Below are 19310 nucleotides of genomic sequence, written 5' to 3' on the forward strand. Positions count from 1 at the left end.
TTGTTGGAAGCATTGATGGTGATATATTTGACATTACAACCATGCACAGTTCTACATACTGAAGCAATAATAATATTAATTATTATGGAGTATTTATTAAATGCCCACCACTGTTCTGAGTGCTTTACATATATCATCTCATTTTATTCTCACAAATTCCCTTTGAAGTGGATAATATTACCCCTTTTAACAGATGAGAAAAGTTGAGGCACACTGACATTGCTACTTGACAAATTTACATAGCTAATAAGTAGTGATGGCATTTATTCTTTTAACCTGAGTTATTCTGTGGATTTGGGAAACTTTTTGTGTAAAGGGCCAGGTAGTTAAAATTGTAGCCTTTTTGGGCCACACACAGTCTCTGTCACATCGTGTGTGTGTGTGTGTGTGTGTGTGTAAACAACTCTAAAAAATGTAAGACCACTTTTAGTTCATGGGTCGTATAAAAGTAGGCCATGGGTCAAATCTGGTAACTAGGTACTCCTGAAATAAAATACTAGATCATGTTTTTAAGTTTATAACAGTTCACTGGTAGAGTAGAGCATTTTGTGAAGATGGCAATCTAATTGTAGTTTGCTATTCCTCTACTTACAACTCCAGTCTTTCTCTTGCCTGAACCAAAAAGCTGCTGGGGACACCTGCATCCTTAGGCTTTAGAGAATCCCAGGGAAGTGATGTAGCTGACTTCATTTTTGTATATGTTAAAAACATATCAGATATACATGTGTGTATGTTTCTATATCTTTTAATTGGTCTTTTAAAAATATGGGAAACTTTATTCTAGGACGTTAATACAGGTTAGCTGGGGTAGAGAGGTGCAGTAGGTAGTGGAGGAAGGGAATGCAAGCAAAAAGGGAGAAATCAGATATATTAGAGTTAATACTTATGACAGTGGAGTTGTGCATTTATGTAAAAATCACATGTATTTCCCTTTATGCAAAAAGAGATTAGAAATTTTCTGGTTTTGCTTATTTTTAAATATTAAACTTAGGTATTTCACTTTGAACCATTAAAGAATTTAGTAGGACTCTTGTGGTCTTTGAAATTCTTTAGTAATGGAGTCATCTTAAAGAGGGTGACTCAGATTTTATCTTACTTGTGATCTAAGGAGGATTCATCTTGTTAGTGTTTAATAGTACCACTTTTTCATCATTCACTAGGGCTACGCCTATACTTTCATCACAGAAGATCAGGCTCGGTATGCTGGTGACATAATTAAAGCCCTTGAATTGTCAGGGACTGCAGTGCCACCTGATCTAGAGAAACTTTGGAGTGATTTCAAAGATCAACAGAAAGCTGTGAGTTTTTTAAGTCTCATTTTTATGCAAGTCATTGTGTTCTAAATCTTGAATATTTAATACCTGTAAATCTTGATAGGATTATTTTCATTTATCTCTTTAGAGAGGAAGGGAAAGGAGTGAAAACAAAATGCTCCCTTTTGCTTCAACTTAGTATTTTTTGTAGTCTACATAGAGTTCTTTTTTCTCACATGCTAGATGAAATGTTTTTGTTACATTGTCATACACCACCTTGAAAAATATTTAATTGCCATAAATTCCTGAATATTAAAGTTCTTTATTATGAAATTAACTTTCTTGTTTTTCCTTGAAAGGAAGGGAAAATAATTAAAAAGAGTAGTGGGTTCTCTGGTAAGGGATTCAAGTTTGATGAAACAGAACAAGCTTTGGCAAATGAGAGAAAGAAGTTACAAAAAGCTGCTCTTGGTCTTCAAGATTCAGATGATGAGGATGCTGCAGTTGATGTAAGTATTGTTGTTCTAAGCCTTATTTTTACCAGTTGAAGCAATTATTCCTTTTGTACTGGAGGTTTTACCATAGGCTTGTTTAGTTAGCAGGTTACTGGAAACTTTTTGTTGTGTACCCTTCTCAGTTTTTTTCTATGTATACAGACGTATTCACATATGCCCGTATTTCTGTATTTTCATAAAAATGAGATCATACTGCTTTATAATCTTCTTTACAATAGTCCTATGTTGAAATCTTCCCTTTTAGTAAATTCACTCTTATGCTATTCTTTGGTTACATATTTCATTATATGGATGTTCCACTGTTCAATGAATCAAATCCCTATTTTTGAATATATGGAAACAAACATGTTTGTTTCCATATATTCTTTATTTGGAATATACTTTACTGTACTTCATCGCTCATTCTTGAACATTAAACCTTGCACATTCGTCGCAGTAAGTCTTGAGGATGAATGTATAAATGGAATTGCTAGGCCAAAGGGTATATCTAATTTGGTCTTAAAACGTTGTCAGATTGTTCTCCTGCAAGGTGAGTACCAGTTTGCACTCACAATAGTGTTATATAAGAGTGCCTGGCTCCCTGTATCTTTAACATCATTGGTACTAATACTGTTTTTTAATCTTTTACAATTTAATTGTTATACAACATCCTTATTACTAATAATAGTCAACGTTTATTGAGTGCTACTAGGTGCCATGTCCTGTGCAAAGTGCTTTACAGGGATTGTTTCATTTACTTCCTCACAGTAGCTAGATGAGTGGATACTCAGAGTATTCCCATTTTATAATTGAGGAGACTGAGGCTTAGAAAGAAATAATAACCTTTTCAGGTTTGCATAGCTGTTATGGGGAGGAGCTGGGATCTGTACCTATTCTGTTCTTACTTTAAAGCCCATGTTCTTAGCTTACGGACTTATTTGTAACCCAGTGAAAAGGGACACTGAGGACTCAGCAAGTTAAGGGTTTTACAAGTTAAGCTCCTGGAGCGCTAATCCCAGGAGCTTGAGCTTTAGATGTTTTCATTATAAAATAATTTTGGAAAATCTGCCTAGTATATACCACTATTAGTGGTATCCTATCAAAGGATGTGAAAAGTCATTAATAAAATCATCTTATTTAACTTTATTTGACCCAGAAATCTTCCAACATATTTGATATTTGATCATAGAATTTTTTTTTTTTTTTTTGAAACATACCCTGTTAAACCTTAGCTCAGAACACAATTTAGGAAATCAGGAATTCAATCTGATCTTGTCATTTCAGGAAATGACCACACTGGCTGTTAAGCACAGCCAGGACCAGCACCAAGGTCTCCTATTAACTCTAGGCCATTTCTTACTAGCATACCATACTGGCTTAAAATTCAATTAAGTCAATATTTTAGTTATTTGTTACCATGTAACAAATCAATCCAAAACTTAGTAGGTTAAAACAAACATTTATTATCTCATGATTCCTGAGGGTTAGGAAATCAGGAGCAGTTTAGCCAAGTAGTTCTTACTTAGGGTCTCATGAGGTTGCACTCAAGCTGTTGTCCCAGGTTGCAGTTATCTGAAGGCTTCACTGATGCAAGACCATCTTCTTCCAAGATGGCTCAGTCACTTTCATGTTGGTAGGATGCCTCTGTTCTTCACTCTGCATTTGTATCCTTACAGCGTGGCAGCTGGCTCCCCCAGAATGAGTGATCCAAGAGAGAGCAAAGAGGAAGCCTTAGTACCTTTTATGACTAGTCTCTGAAGTTACATACTGGCTTTTCCACTTTCTTTTGTCTGTTAGAAGCAAGTCACTAAGTCCAGCCCACATTTAAGGAGAGGCTCCACCTCTTGGAGGGAAGAGTATTAAAGAATATGTGGCTTTGTTTTTAAAACCACCTCAGTTTTTTTATGTTACTTAAACATTTTTAAAAAATCTCATAATGAAATATGTTGATTTTTTTCCTTCTTGTTAACATATTATATAAGTTTTGTAAAAAAAATAGAGCAATACTAAAGTGAATAAAGTTAAAAGTAAAGTTACCCCTGTCAGCTAGCTCCATGTACCTTCCCCATTCCTGATTTATACATTTGTTTTGGATTTTAACACCATGTATGCTGTTTAATTTAAAAGGGTTAATTAAATGTTAGTTTAAAAGTAGTTGGTAACTCAAACCCCTTATTAGATAACATATTTTAAAAAGAAGTTGTCTGTTTCCATTTCAGTAAAAGGTCTTTCTAAATTAACCTAATTAATTTTAAACCCTGAAAAAAAGCTTTCTCCTCATTTGAGATTTAAAATATTAGCCTAATTTTCAGTATTGCTCTTGCTTTGATGGGGAAACCAACCTTCATTTCTTTCTTTCCTTAAAGGAAAAAAACAATAAAGGCTTTTTTTCCTGATTCTCTTACACAGTTTTTTAGGTAAATCCAATTGCATTTTTGGAGTTGGGAAGAATTTTAGGAACCCTGCTGTAGCATTTGCCCTGGGAACCACTGCCTGTATTTTTAGATGTCCACTGGTCTTGAGTTATTGCCCTTCGTCCAGCCTCTTTCATTGCAGTGTATGTAATTTGGCCTTAAGGCCTTGGCCTTGGAGCAACTCAGCTGCATCAAATTGTCTGCTCTGTCTTGACAGCACATGTTCTTCATTTACTGAATTGGGATGTATCTGTACCACTCAGGAGTCTGCTGAAGTGCTTCTTGCAGCCTTGTATCTCTGTTTTTCCTTCCTTCCTCCCTCCCTCCCTCCCCTCTCCTCCCTCCCTCCCTCCCCTCTCCTCCCTTTCCTTTCCCCTTCCCCTCCTCTTCTCCCTCTATAAATTGGTATTTTTAATTAGATTTTTACTAATCCTTTTTCTTCTTGTTTAGATTGATGAGCAAATTGAAAGCATGTTTAATTCAAAGAAGAGAGTGAAGGATATGGCTGCTCCTGGAACATCTAGTGTTCCTGCTCCAACTGCAGGAAATGCTGAGAAGTTAGAAATTGCAAAGAGATTGGCTCTTAGAATCAATGCTCAGAAGAATTTGGGCATTGAGTCTCAGGTATTAAGTAATTTGTTCCAAGTCTTAGTACTTTTTGTAAGTTCTTTGATTTAAATGCTTTTCAGGAATTATGTCAGCACAAGTGAACAAGAAATTATTTTAGACATTGAGGTAGTAAGCATTTAACATTATCCTCAATACAGAATTCTTTAATTATTATATTTGGGTGATTTCTCTAGTGTAGTTAACTGAGGTCTTAATGCCTATTCTGGAAGGCCTAACTGTTAAGCATGTTAACCATGGATAATTTTATAAAGTAGTATTCTGATTGATCTTACCAAAATCCTAAAGAAATAACTCTCTTTTCTTTCTTTTCTGTTTATATTAGGTGGGTTATTGGGCACACAAACAATACCTTGGAAGTACGAATATCCAGTTACATAACTGAAACTAACATGGGTTTAGACAGTGGGAAAATGTGTTAAATATTTCACTTGCCTTGTTTCTCTTGGGAGTTTTTTGGTTAACTTATTTTTTTTTTTTTGAAGTATAGTTGATTTGTAGTCTTGTGATAGTTTTTGCTGTACAGCAAAGTGATTCAGTTGTACATATATATATATTCTTACTCTTTTCCATTATGATTTATTACAGGATATTGAATATAGTTCCCTCTGCTATACAATAGGGCCTTCTTTATCCATTCTCTATATAATAGTTTGCATCTGCTAATCCCAAACTCCCAATCCATCCCTCCCCCAGCCCCCTTCCCCTTGGCAACCACAAACGAGTCTGTTCTCTGTGTCTGAGTCTGTTTCTGTTTTGTAGATAGGTTCATTTGTGTCATATTTTAGATTCCACATATAAATAATATCATATGGTATTTGTCTTTCTCTTCCTGACTTACTTTGCTTAGTATGGTAATCTCTAGGTTCATCATGTTGCTGCAAATGGCATTATTTCATTCTTTTTTATGGCTGAGTAGTATTCCATTGTGTGTATGTATATATGTACATGTATGTACGTGTGTGTGTGTGTTTGTATACACATACCACATCTTCTTTATCCATTCATGGACATTTAGGTTGTTTCCATGTCTTGGCTATTGTAAAGAGTGCTACTATGAACATAAGGGTGCATGTATCTTTTTGAATTACAGTTTTGTCCAGATATATGCCCAGGAGTGGGATTGCTGGATCATATGGCAACTCTACTTTCAGTTTTTTTTTTTTTGCGGTATGCGGGCCTCTCACTGTTGTGGCCTCCCCCGTCGCGGAGCACAGGCTCCGGACGCGCAGGCTCCGGACGCGCAGGCTCAGCGGCCATGGCTCACGGGCCCAGCCGCTCTGCGGCATATGGGATCCTCCCAGACCGGGGCACGAACCCGTATCCCCTGCATCGGCAGGCGGACTCTCAACCACTTGCGCCACCAGGGAGGCCCTACTTTCAGTTTTTTGATGAACCTCCATACTGTTCTCCATAGTTGCTGCACCAGTTTACATTCCCACCAAAGGTGTAGGAGGGTTCCCTTTTCTCCACACCCTCTCCAGCATTTTGGTTAACTTAATTTTTAACTAAGGTTAAATTTTCATAGCATTCCTAAAGAACAGTTTGTTAATTTGACAGTATTTTTAAGACTTTGAGAGTTTGGGGACCTGCAGGGCCCTGTGTCCAGTAGCCTCGATAGGTTCAGGTCTGTAGTGTCCAAGTGGGATGACCAAGCTAGAGGCCAGTGGGCTGACCCAGTGAGGCAGCCACAGTCAAGGCTCTGAGCCTTGGGTCTTTGCATCTGTTTTATTTAGCCAGTGAGTTACTATGAAGTGTTTACTGTACTCAAGCCTGTGCCTCTTCTGACAACAGGGACACAGCACCTGACCTAATATTCTCTTGGATTATTGCTACTAATAACTCTTTATTGTGAAAGCAAATGGCTCTAACTTTTCACTGTTGTTGGAAGAGCTTGAGCTGTGAGTTGTGTATTACCCACGGAAGAATTATCTCTTCATTAGGCACATAGTAAAATTTAAGTTCAAATTTTAAAAAATGTGTTGAGTAAAGTCATTTACTGTAATTTGTAGAATGTTGGGTTGGTCCATGGGGGGAGGAAGAGCTCAGTGGTGGTAGTGGGCAAAGATTCTGATTCAGAGGAAACTCCTAGTAGCCACAAAGTATGTAAATGATTTTAGAAATATTATACTATATTTGATATCAAGACTTACCTACTTATCTATGATTCAGTAGAATTTTTAATGTAGAATTGAATATTCTTGCTTTCTCATCAAGTAAGGGAGATATATTAAACTGTCTGTTATAAATATACTGTTAAATTGCACTTACGGGTAGCACTTTACATTAGAAAGGTGCTTTTAGTTAGTGGCTTTCCAGAGAATACTTTGTGGTGGGATCTTTGGTCTTGTCTCTGCCTTCATTTGAGATTTGACTGTAGGTCTTCTTTAACTGCAGGATGTGATGCAGCAGGCCACCAATGCAATTCTCAGAGGTGGCACCATCCTGGCTCCCACTGTCTCTGCAAAAACCATTGCAGAGCAACTTGCTGAAAAGATCAATGCCAAGCTTAATTATGTGCCTTTGGAGAAACAAGAAGAGGAGAGACAGGATGGTGGACAGAATGAATCTTTTAAGAGATACGAAGAAGAATTAGAGATCAATGACTTCCCACAGGCAAGTAACAGATTTAAACTTTTTTTTTTTTTTTATTGTAGAGTAAAAACTCCTTTTTTAGGAGCGAAAATGCCTGTTTAAAACCCATGAAGATTTAAATGGCTGCTTTACTTTTTATCTAGATGGGGAGACAACACTAGAAATTCCATTTTTATGATTATGTTCTAGTTACATTAGAATCTAAATGAATTTATGATGTAGGTGTTAATTATAATCTTAATATTGACCATAATATGATTTAGTTAACCTGCTCTTTTTCAGTACATCAGGTTTCTTTATTCTGCTGTAAAGTGATTTTTCCCCCCACTCTTTTTTATTTTATTTTTTTTAACGTCTTTATTGGAGTATAATTGTTCCCCCACTCTTTATTTCATAGACTGCTAGGTGGAAAGTTACCTCTAAGGAAGCTCTGCAGAGAATCAGTGAATATTCTGAAGCTGCGATTACAATCAGAGGAACATACTTCCCACCTGGCAAAGAACCCAAGGAAGGAGAGCGGAAAATTTACTTGGCAATTGAAAGTATGTACTGTTCATTCTGTTTCAATCTTGAGTTAGATCACAGTTGATATAGATGTAATAGACACAGAAAGAATATGAGGTCAGTTCTAGAGAGGACTGAAAATGAGGAACACCTATAAGAAAAAAAATAGTTTCATCTATCATTGTGGTCTTTATTTAGAAGTTTAGTACATATATAGAGGTGAATGATCTGTGTTTGGGACTCTTTCAGTTTTGACAATTTGGTCAAATTGAAAATCACTCTATAAGAAAACGTGTATTTTCAGGACTGGTCTGTTTATGCTTCCAGTAAGTAGAACATTCAGGCCAAAGTTTAGGTTAGAAAGTAAATCAACTATATACATTAGTCCACTTAATGCTTGTTTATCCAAGCAAATATTGCCTGTGATTTTATGCCTAAAAGTTCATACGTACCTTTTTAAAAAATAGGATAGGACAATTAATACCATAACTCACAGGGTATATTTATTTTTTTATTTTTGGCTGAGTTGGGTCTTTGTTGCTGTGCGCGGGCTTTCTCTAGTTGTGTCCAATGGGGGCTACTCTTTGTTGCGGTGTGCAGGCTTCTCATTGCGGTGGCGTCTCTGATTGTGGAGCAAGGGTTCTGGGCGGATGGGCTTCAGTAGTTGCAGCACATGGGTTGTACAGCACAGGCTCAGTAGTTGTGGCACACGGGCTTAGTTGCTCCACAACATGTGGGATCTTCCTGGACCAGGGCTCGAACCCATGTCCCCTGCATTGGCAGGCGGATTCTTAACCACTGCGCCACCAAGGAAGTCCCTTAAAGGGTATAAGTAATGTGTTATCTAAGAGTGATCAGGTGTGTTTTTTAACCTTATTTTATACATTCATGAATGAATTCAAAAGACAGTTTCCAGTTTGATTTTTTTCCTACTTTGTTATCTACTGCATGGTAGGTAACTTGTCTCCCTTCATTTATATTTAATTTGAACTTTTTTTTTTTTTTTTTTTTGTGGTACGCGGGCCTCTCACTGTTGTGGCCTCTCCCGTTGCGGAGCACAGGCTCCGGATGCGCAGGCTCAGCGGCCATGGCTCACGGGCCTAGCCGCTCCGCGGCCTGTGGGATCTTCCCGGACTGGGGCATGAACCCATGTCCCCTGTGTCGGCAGGCGGACTCTCAACCACTGCGCCACCAAGGAAGCCCTGAACATTTTTATAATAGATTTTTAAGCATAGACCAGCCACAGGTCCATTTCATCTATTTAATGAACTAAATTTTTTTTTTTTTTTTGCGGTACGTGGGCCTCTCACTGTCGTGGCCTCTCCCGTTGCGGAGCGCAGGCTCCGGACGTGCAGGCTCAGCAGCCATGGCTCACGGGCCCAGCCCCTCCGCGGCATGTGGGATCCTCCTGGACCAGGGCACGAACCCGTGTCCCCTGCATCGGCAGGCAGACTCTCAACCAGTGCGCCACCAGGGAAGCCCTGAACTAAATATTTTTTGAACACCGGTGTTGGAGCTGTGAAGAGGTTTTACTCCATGTGTCATGTAAATCCAGAGTCTGCATACCTACTGCTTAAATGGCTTAGCTGGCTGCAAAGGAGCTCTCCCACACCTTGTATAATCTTAAACACCAGTCTAGTCCTTTGAGTTATACACATCACTTCTAACAAGGAAGCCTTACTTGATCTCATTTCACCACTCTGTAGCTCTTTACTTGCTTTGTTTTTCTTCACAGGACTCATTACATAGAAATTGTAGTATATTTTTACTTGTTTCTGTCTCCCCTACTAGAGCTCTGTGAATGCAGTGACTTTATCATATGCTGTATTCCCAGTGTCTGACACATGGTAGGCACTTGATAAATTTTCTGAATAATGCATCTGATCATGCTTTAGAGCCACTTCTCTTCTGCACACAAAATATTATTTGACAGGCATATCCGTGTGATCTCTCTAAAGCCACAACGTCCAAAAAAACTCTGATGGCTATGGAGCACTTGAAATACGGCCAGTGTGACCAAGAAATTTTAAATTTATTTTAATTTTTATTAACTTAAATCTAAATAGCCACATAGCTGATGGCTACTGAATTGGCTAGCTCAGCTCTAAAGTTTGTTGCTGGAAAGATCAGTGGAAGTATAAACTGTGAAAGTATATTGTAAATAAGGCTTATCACTAGTTAGTATTTTCTTGTTATATTTTGGCATTCCTTTGATTTTTGTGAAGACTTTATAACTGTAGGTAAGTTCCTTACTGAAATAAATATAAACTAAAAATGATTTAAATATATATGAGGCCTTTTTTTTTTTTTTTTTTTTTTTTTTGTGGTACGCGGGCCTCTCACTGTTGCGGCCTCTCCCGTTGCGGAGCACAGGCTCCGGACACGCAGGCTCAGCGGCCATGGCTCACTGGCCCAGCCGCTCGGCGGCATGTGGGATCTTCCCGGACCGGGACACGAACCCGTATCCCCTGCATCGGCAGGCGGACTCTCAACCACTGCGCCACCAGGGAAGCCCGAGGATATATTTTTAGGGTTTGATTCTTTCCTGGCCAAAACAAAGAGAATTTCACAGATGTGAAAGTAAATTAGTACTATGCCTATTTACTTTACTTTTAACTGGTGACCTCAAATTGTTTTTGTGTGACTTCTTAACATAAAGACTACAAGAAGAGAAATGCACGTGCAGTGTGCATCCCATTTACCCTAAGTAGAAGTTGTTTGCCTGGTCAAAATGCTTGATAGGATCAGAGTAAGTTAAAAAACAGAAAAGTTTTGTTACCAGGATTGAGCTGGGTTTTTGTTTTTGTTTTTTTCTCCTTTAATAAGGGTTTGCCTGGTTGATGTAAGGTTTTTATTAGTTTCTGAGTTCTGATAAAATTGATTTTAACAGTTTTTGCAAGTTTATTCACTGCTTTTGTGGAGGGATGGGCTTTTGAAGTTCCCTCCTGTGCCATTTTCACTGATATCACTCTCACTTTTGGACTTTTAAAAATGAATAATGATGAATTGTGGCAAAGGTAAAACTCAGATATAGCCTTTATGTTTTCCATATTATTGAAATTCTACCTTTACAGTACAGTAAGATTCATACATATGTTAAATGGTGTGCGAAGAATGTGGGTCCAGAACTAGACAAGTTGTATTTTTTTGTTTGTGATTGTGACTGAGAAACTGGATCATATCTATTTCAAGTCAGGTTTTTAAATAGCACCCTTTTATGTATCCTGAAAGACTTTGGCTCTGCCAATGACTCAGTGTGTTTCTGAGTCATGTGACACTGTTCCTTATTGTGAGGCAAAATGCGGGTTGCTGGCACCTCAGCGTTCAAGGAGAGAAAATTACACTGACATCTTTCTGCACTTGGAACTGGACAGCTCTCTCTTACTACTGTGTTCATTAGGCCATCCAGGATGTCATTCAGTAGAATCTGATGATAAAACCTTTGGTAAACATGGAGTCATCCTTATATACTCAGCTTGAATGTCATAGGTGTCATCTGAGCAAAACCAGTATTGTATTTTGTTTTGCAATAACATAACTGTAGTTTATTCTGAATATCTCTAAGATTTCAAAACCAGTATTTTAAATGACTGCCTTTTAAAGAGGTAGATCAGAGATGATTGTTTGCTTTGAAAAAGGATCCCATATATAATTTATTAATTTAAAGGTAATTATACTTATCTAGTGTAGTATAATTAATGTATGCCAGGTTTAATTTGTATATAACTTTATCAGAACACATCTCCTGTACTACCAAGTGAAGTGAAATGAGAAGCCCACAGCTTCTGCTGACTTTTCCATCCACCTAAAATGGTTCTGGGCGCTTCTTTCCACTGTCAACTTGTACTTAGGAAGTAGCATCTAATTTTTATAATCCAAGCAAGGTTTTTCTCCCCCAGTAAAAAGATAACCTTGTCAGAAATGAATCTTGAGAATTCTGGCAACATAAATGCGCTAAATAAGAGCTGGAGATTGGTAATTAAAACGACCTAAATCTTTGAGAATTTTCATAGATGATTAGATTTAAAGGATCTTTTAGTTTTTGAAACTCCAACCAAATCAACTGAACACTAATAGGATGAAAACAGGTGTTGGAAGGAGCCTAGTGTCATCTGTTTCTAGTTCTGTAATTGGAGGGACCCCACTGCCTGGCTCCTTAGAGGCTCTGTGTGGCTCAGCAGCTCCCGGCAGTGCGAAGGAGAAAAGGAAGGACGTACGTGCCTAGCCAGCCTGTATAGTTTATAGCCTGTTTTGTGACCCTCTGTTTTTACTAGTGGAGAATCCCTTAAAAGCAGCCAGAGTTGTTTGGGGACCAATGAAAGGAAATGCCACTTTTTCATGACAGCTTATAAACATATGTAACCTATTACCTAAAGAAGCTGTGTCAGTCAAAAATTTAAACTGGTCCAAATGGTCAGGCTCTAACTAACGCAGGAAAATTGCTCTTCACTTGGAGCTGGGTGGGAGTATCATTTTCCTTCTTTTTAAAACAGCAGAGAATGTCAACAGGCTACACATCAACTCATGCCAAGTAGCATATTTTCCTCCTGAATTTCATTTTTTTAATAATTTTCATTCTGGCTTGGCTCTTGATTATGCCCTTGACTTCACATTCATCTACCTCTCTTCCCTTCCAGCACCCACAGCTTTAAAATGTTGTGGTCAGTGGCTGGTCGAGGTGTAGGGCTTAAATTAGATTAGATATGTTGCTCTGACTTCACAGCCATACTCATGGCCCTTTCCTTCCTGTTGTTAAACTCTTTCTTTTTCTTCCTCCTCCTCCTCCTCTTATTTCTCCACTTCCTCCTCCTCCCCTCCCCGCTCCCATTTCTTTTCCACCTCTTCTCCCTCTCACTCCTCCCTTCCTCCTTTCCTCTCTTCTCTCTATGGGTTTGAAAAAGTTAGCATATCTAATAAGGGGGGAAATTTTCCCATTCCTTGTGAATTGTTTTCCTTATTTGATTTTCTTATATAAAATGATAAAAACAGGACTTCCCCAGTGGTTCAGTGGTTAAGACTTCGAGCTTCTACTGCAGGGGACATAGGTTCGATCTCTGGTCGGGGAAGTTCCACATGCCATGCGGGGCAACGAAAAAAAATTTTTTTTAAATGATAAGAACATAGTTCTCTACAACCCCAGTTCTTTTTTTATTCTTTGACATTTCACTCCTAGTCCTTAATCTCTAGTCTGCTTCTTTGGTCCAGCTCTATTCCTTTTATAAGTGTGTACCGTGTTACCTCTCTAGACGTACCTACTTCCTGGCATTGTCCCCTGGCTTCAAATCCCTCCACACTTACCCTTGATGGCTCTCTTCGTCTCTCTTCTACTTCTGCTCCTTGTTTCCATTGGCCTTACTGAAATTTTCAACTTGGTGTCCCCTGAGCACCTCAGCCACAACGATCTCAGAATCGAATTTCGTCCACTATCACTGCTAATAGTAGCACCTGTTCTTCCTCTTGGATTCAGTATCTCCTTTATTACCTGTTATTTTCTTTACTTGCTACTCAGCTCTTAGCATCTTTGTTCCTCTTCTTCACTGTTCACATCTAGTCAGAAAAATCGTCTTGTCCATTCTACCTTAAAAATGTGCTTTCAGGGGCTTCCCTGGTGGCGCAGTGTTTGAGAGTCTGCCTTCCGATGCACGGGACACGGGTTCGTGCCCCGGTCCAGGAAGATCCCACATGCCGTGGAGTGGCTGGGCCCATGAGCCATGGCCACTGAGCCTGCGCGTCCGGAGCCTGTGCTCCGCAACGGGAGAGGCCACAATAGTGAGAGGCCCGCATACCGCAAAAAAAAAAAAAAAAAAGTGCTTTTAGGGACTTCCCTGGTGGTCCAGTGGTTAAGACTCCACGCTTCCACTGCTGGGGGCAGGGGTTCAGTTCCTTCTCAGGGAACTAAGATTCCGCACGCCACACACGTGGCCAAAAAAAAAAAAAAAAACATGCTTTCATGATGGTATGAACACAATGCTGTGAGAGCCCGAAGGGAAAAAACACTTAACCCCACCTGGAGAAGTTAGGGAAAGCTTCTTGGAAGAAGTGATATTTAAAAGTTGCTCTGGGGACTTCCCTGGTGGCACAGTGGTTAAGAATCCGCCTGCCAGTGCAGGGGACATGGGTTCGAGACCTGGTCTGGGAAGATCCCACATGCTGTGGAGCAACTAAGCCCGTGTGCCACAACTACCGAGCCTGCACTCTAGAGCCCGCGTGCCACAACTACTGAAGCCCGCGCACCTAGAGCCTGTGCTCTGCAATAAGAGAAGTCCGCACACTGCAACGAAGAGTAGCCCCCGCTTGCCACGACTAGAGAAAGCCTGTGCACAGCAATGAAGACCCAATGCAGTGAAAAATAAATAAATAAAATTTTATTAAAAAAAAAAAAGTTGCTCTGGTAGACTACTTACTACCTAGTCATCTTGCTGTAACATCTTTACAAGTTTGTTTTTCTAGTAGCCCAAAAGATCATAAAGAGATGAATGAGTACTTTGTATAATGAATCTCTTATAGCATATATGGTGGGTGCTTTAATGTTTCTTGAATTTATAACTATACAAATGTCTCCAGCCTACCTCATCTACTTGGCTATCTTGCTGTGTTCTTTCACACACTTTAAAAATTTTTCAACCATGCTGTACTTCTCTTACTTTCCAGTAGTTAAGCATGACTTTCTTAATCTGTACTATTACACACATGATTCCCTTTGTAAAATACTTTTCATGTCATCTCTCCTCCTCCAACTTGGCTAGTCCTCCATTCATCTTTAAGACTTTGCTCAGGTGACACTTTTCCAAAACATTTGCTGACTTCAAAGAGCATAATGAACATCCAATAAATATTTGCTAAATAAATGAACCTAGGAAGTTATATTTTCCTTTTACTTTTTCTTCTTCTCTTCTGGACAAATTGCGAATTATCTTTTCTTTGCATACCAACGTACCAAGAACTTGTAACACTAGTACCTCACTAACCTTAACACTCTTAACACTAACTTCACTGGCTACATTTGAAACTCTAAAAGTAATCATAATAATAAGTAGCCATGATACAATGTAGATGATGTTCCACCAGGTATTGAAAGACTATCTTGGCAAGTAGTACAATGTTGCTGAAAGTCACCTACTGATCTCTATGCAGTGGATAAACATCCAGCATAATTCTAGTAATACAAATAATGTTCTCCACTCACTCATCAGGTGCCAATGAACTGGCTGTGCAGAAAGCAAAGGCAGAAATCACCAGGCTTATAAAAGAAGAACTGATCCGGCTGGTGAGTGAAAACCTCAAGGATTTATTTATTTGTTTTAATAAATGTTTTATTGAACTATAATATAAATAAGAAAAGTAGACAAATGATATACATATAGTTTGATGAATTTTCACAAAATAAGCACACTGATGTGATCACTACCCAGTTGAAGAAATACAGAACATCACCAGTATCCCAGAAGCCCTGCTCATGCCCCTCCTTGTCACTATTCATTGCCCCCAACTGTAACATTATTCTGACTTTCAACATTGCAGATTAGTTTCGCCTATTTTTGAACTCCATATAAGTGGAATCAAATGCTGTGTACTCTTTTATATCTGATTTCTTTCACTCAACATTACTTTGAGGAAATCAGTAGTATTAAATAGTACATGTGAATATACCACAGTTAATTTATGTTTTAGACTTTGAGGTCATTTTAGTTTTTGGTCTTTATGAATAATGCTTCTATGAACATTCTTCCATGTCTCTTTGGGACACGTTAGTATATTTTTTTCTTGAGTATATACCTTGGACTAGAATTGCTAGTTATAGGGTATGTGTAGTTTAGCAGAGTAGTTACATCAGTTTACATTGCCTTCAGCAGTGTATGAAAATTCCAGTTTCTCTACATTTTTGCCAGTGTTTTTAAACTTAGGTGTTTTGAGTGTTTTTAAACTTAGATGAGGACTTAATTTGATTTTGGATAAAGCGGCCTTTTATAGACCACCTTTCCAAAGGAAGCAGACACATCCCTGTAAACTCTCCCTACAATGTGTACATTGGGATGAGGACCCTTTGAAAGGAAACTTTATCCTTTCTCTAAGAATGTGTTTTTGAGGGCTTTTCTAAAATTTCCCTTACAGAACATTCTTTTGGGTGGATAAAAAATTTAAAGAATAGAAGGTACACAAAAAAAGAGGGAAGAATAAAAACAACGTTTAAATCAAGTTACTTTCACCAAGGAGTGATAGAAAAAGAATGCCACCACCATTAAGTTGGTTCAGAACCGTTGTTAAGGAGCAGTCGAGTGAACACGGAGATGATTGTTGAATAGTTCTTTCTTCCTCGATATAATATTAATATTTTTTATTTTAAATATCTGATAGTTTTATAAGTTTGTAAAGGAAATTACTTAACATGTTTCTTTTTTTTTCCTCCCTTTTACTGATCATATGCCTTTTATTTTCTCTTGTAGCAAAATTCATACCAACCAACAAATAAAGGAAGATACAAAGTCTTATAAAACATCTGGAAAAAACTTTTTACCTGTGCTGGTCTGTGATACATGTGGCAATTGTTGTCTACAGTTTACAGTGTATTTTAAGTTAAGATTTTTAAAATTCTGTCTTGCTGATTTTTTTTTTAAATACAAGAAACCAGTATTTGCTAACGAATCTTCTTTCAGTAAGTATCCCCAGAATTATCAAACTATATTTAAAGTTTTCATTAAAGTGCCCTTTAATGTAAATCTGGATAATATTCCAGAAGCATAAGAAAATTAAAATATTTGGACTTTCCATTGAAGGAAATAAAGTATATAAGTCGCTAAGGGGCTATTCACCTTATCTTCTTGCAATGAAATTGTGATAATCTCCTCAGAAAAGGTAAAATTCTCTAATTTTGCGACCACCTTGAGCTTAAATCTTACTTGACTCAGTGGAACAATATGAACTATATTTAATAACATTATAATAGAATTTTTACAAAATGGGTTCACAGTTTTTGTTTCAATTTTTATTATCATGTATGGGCCATAGTTGGACTGGTTTTCGGTTTTGTAAAATTAAAAATTTGTAGTATAAGAATTTTTTGCATTCCTTTACACTGCTAAGAGTTTTAGTATTTACTGCTTTTAGGTTCCCCTCACAACCTCTGGCTCTGTGCCTAGCTACTAACTCTTTTCTAATCTTCCTTAAAAGAAAGTGATTTGTAGCCTATAAATATTAATATGATTGTTTTTTCCCCCTGAAAGTGTTCGTTTATGCATCTGTACATACAAACACATACCAATCTGATTTTTCTTCAGGATTATTGAATAGGTTGTGAATTTTCTTTCTTAAAAAAAGCATAATGGCACTCACATTTTAAACTTAGACTTTAAGCTTTTCTCAGTGAAATTTAGTTCACAAAGAATCACAAATTATATTTTTGAGCCTTCAGATATATTTCCTGAATATTCTAATTTAAATTGTTATAATTGGATCACCTAATTTTTTTCAAGACTCCTGGTGTATTAGAACTTCATATTGTTGTCACTCCTTGAAAAAATAAAATTTTCAGGAATTAAATAGATGTAATTCTTAAATTAAAAAATACAGAAGTTCCTTTGAGTATTCTTGACTTAGAGTTTTTAAAAAAGAAAAAAAACCAAAGAATATTATAGCTGTTAAATTATTTTAATAGTACGTTAGGTGGTTAAAGTGACAAGGAGTATCAGTATCAATCATGATTTCTTCAATATAAAGTTATCCTTAATGAAAATCTAAGGTATAACTTGGAAATATTCTTGGATCCCTCGCATATCCTCTTTTTTTCTTAGAGGAAGAAAACAGACACAACACAGGTAACAACAGAACCAAATAAACCGTTTACTATAAGATTTCAGGCATCTTGGGCTCCTCCCCCCTTTTTATTTATATCCTTACTTTTGTTACCTAGTGATAGTTTGTTTCTTTTGATAGAATATGTTGCAGTCCCACATTGATGGCAATTGGTGCTCCCTTCAGCCTGCTCCATCACTTGGAGATTCAGAGTTTTACGTCATTTTAGCATTATTACCTTTATGTTTGTATATCTAGTTGTAATAAGCCACAGATAGTATTTTGATAAAATGAAGCACATTTCTCTGTTATTACTTTTTTTTTTTTTTTTTTTGTGGTACACAGGCCTCTCACTGTTGTGGCCTCTCCCGTTGCGGAGCACAGGCTCCGGACATGCAGGCTCAGCGGCCATGGCTCACGGGCCCAGCCGCTCCGCGGCATGTGGGATCCTCCCAGACCGGGGCACGAACCCGTGTCCCCTGCATCAGCAGGCGGACTCTCAACCACTGCGCCACCAGGGAAGCCCCTGTTATTACATGTTTTTCGTGTCACACTCTTCGATTTTTAAGATTTGAATGACGTACAAGTTAATTTGTTTTTTTTTTTTTTTTTTTTTTTGCGGTATGCGGGCCTCTCACTGCTGTGGCCTCCCCCGTTGCGGAGCACAGGCTCCGGACGCGCAGGCTCAGCGGCCATGGCTCACGGGCCCAGCCGCTCCGCGGCATATGGGATTCTCCCAGACCGGGGCACGAACCCGTATCCCCTGCATCGGCAGGCGGACTCTCAACCACTTGCGCCACCAGGGAGGCCCGTTAATTTGTTTTTTTAATGCAATATCAATATTTGCTCATGTTTTCTAAATTCCTTATAAAATAAAGTTAATTTAGTCTGAGTTTTCCTAAAATTATCTTTGCTGAAATGTTTTATGCTGTTTATGTAATTTTGTTTACATTGCTAGTCATGTAAGAGAGGTATTATACTCTCTGTATCTTTATTAAAAAATTCTAGCAACACAAAATATATAGTTCTATCCAAAAATATCTTTCTGAAGAAGGCTCTTAAGTCTTTTTTTTTTTTTTTTTTTTTTTTTTTTGCGGTATGCGGGCCTCGCGCTGTTGTGGCCTCTCCCGTTGCGGAGCACAGGCTCCGGACGCGCAGGCTCAACGGCCATGGCTCATGGGCCCAGCCCCTCCACGGCACGTGGGATCCTCTCGGACCGGGGCACGAACCCGCGTCCCCTGCATCGGCAGGCAGGCTCTCAACCACTGCGCCACCAGGGAAGCCCAGGCTCTTAGTCTTTAATGGTGTTTGTATTTGGCATAAGATAGGCTGTAGGTGAAATAATGGGTTCATGTGCCAGTTGGTGTTTTATCACAGTGACACTCATTCTTAGAAAATGGAAGTATAGAATAAAATGATAATGGCTAGATTCTCTCCAACTCCTTTTAGACAGTTTATTATCTGATATATTTCATACCTTACTAGCCTTGTTGGTATGCACATGGTATTGAACTGGTAGTCACAGTACACCTGTGACTGCAGTCCTTCTTTTGAGGGCGGCAGCCCCTATGTGCAAAGAAGTTTTTGTTTGAGCAGAACCAGCTCTTGAGTACCTGGGATTTATAAATCCTACA

The 19310-nt window shown here is 38.3% G+C and overlaps 1 protein-coding gene across 1 annotated transcript in view; it reads left to right on the forward strand.

Annotated features, from left to right (window-relative positions):
- The window catches only part of DDX46 (DEAD-box helicase 46), a 54148-nt gene extending 36914 nt beyond the window's left edge, over positions 1–17234 (forward strand). Inside the window, exons 17-23 of the mRNA XM_060093376.1 lie at positions 1161–1298; positions 1613–1762; positions 4612–4785; positions 7186–7404; positions 7781–7925; positions 15081–15154; positions 16332–17234. Of these exons, the coding sequence (XP_059949359.1) occupies positions 1161–1298; positions 1613–1762; positions 4612–4785; positions 7186–7404; positions 7781–7925; positions 15081–15154; positions 16332–16379 (948 nt within the window). The 3' untranslated portion in view covers positions 16380–17234. The remainder of the gene's footprint in view (positions 1–1160; positions 1299–1612; positions 1763–4611; positions 4786–7185; positions 7405–7780; positions 7926–15080; positions 15155–16331) is intronic.
- Positions 17235–19310: the final 2076 nt, after the last annotated feature.

This window comes from Mesoplodon densirostris, chromosome 3, assembly GCF_025265405.1.
Source record: "Mesoplodon densirostris isolate mMesDen1 chromosome 3, mMesDen1 primary haplotype, whole genome shotgun sequence".
NCBI lineage: Eukaryota > Metazoa > Chordata > Mammalia > Artiodactyla > Ziphiidae > Mesoplodon > Mesoplodon densirostris.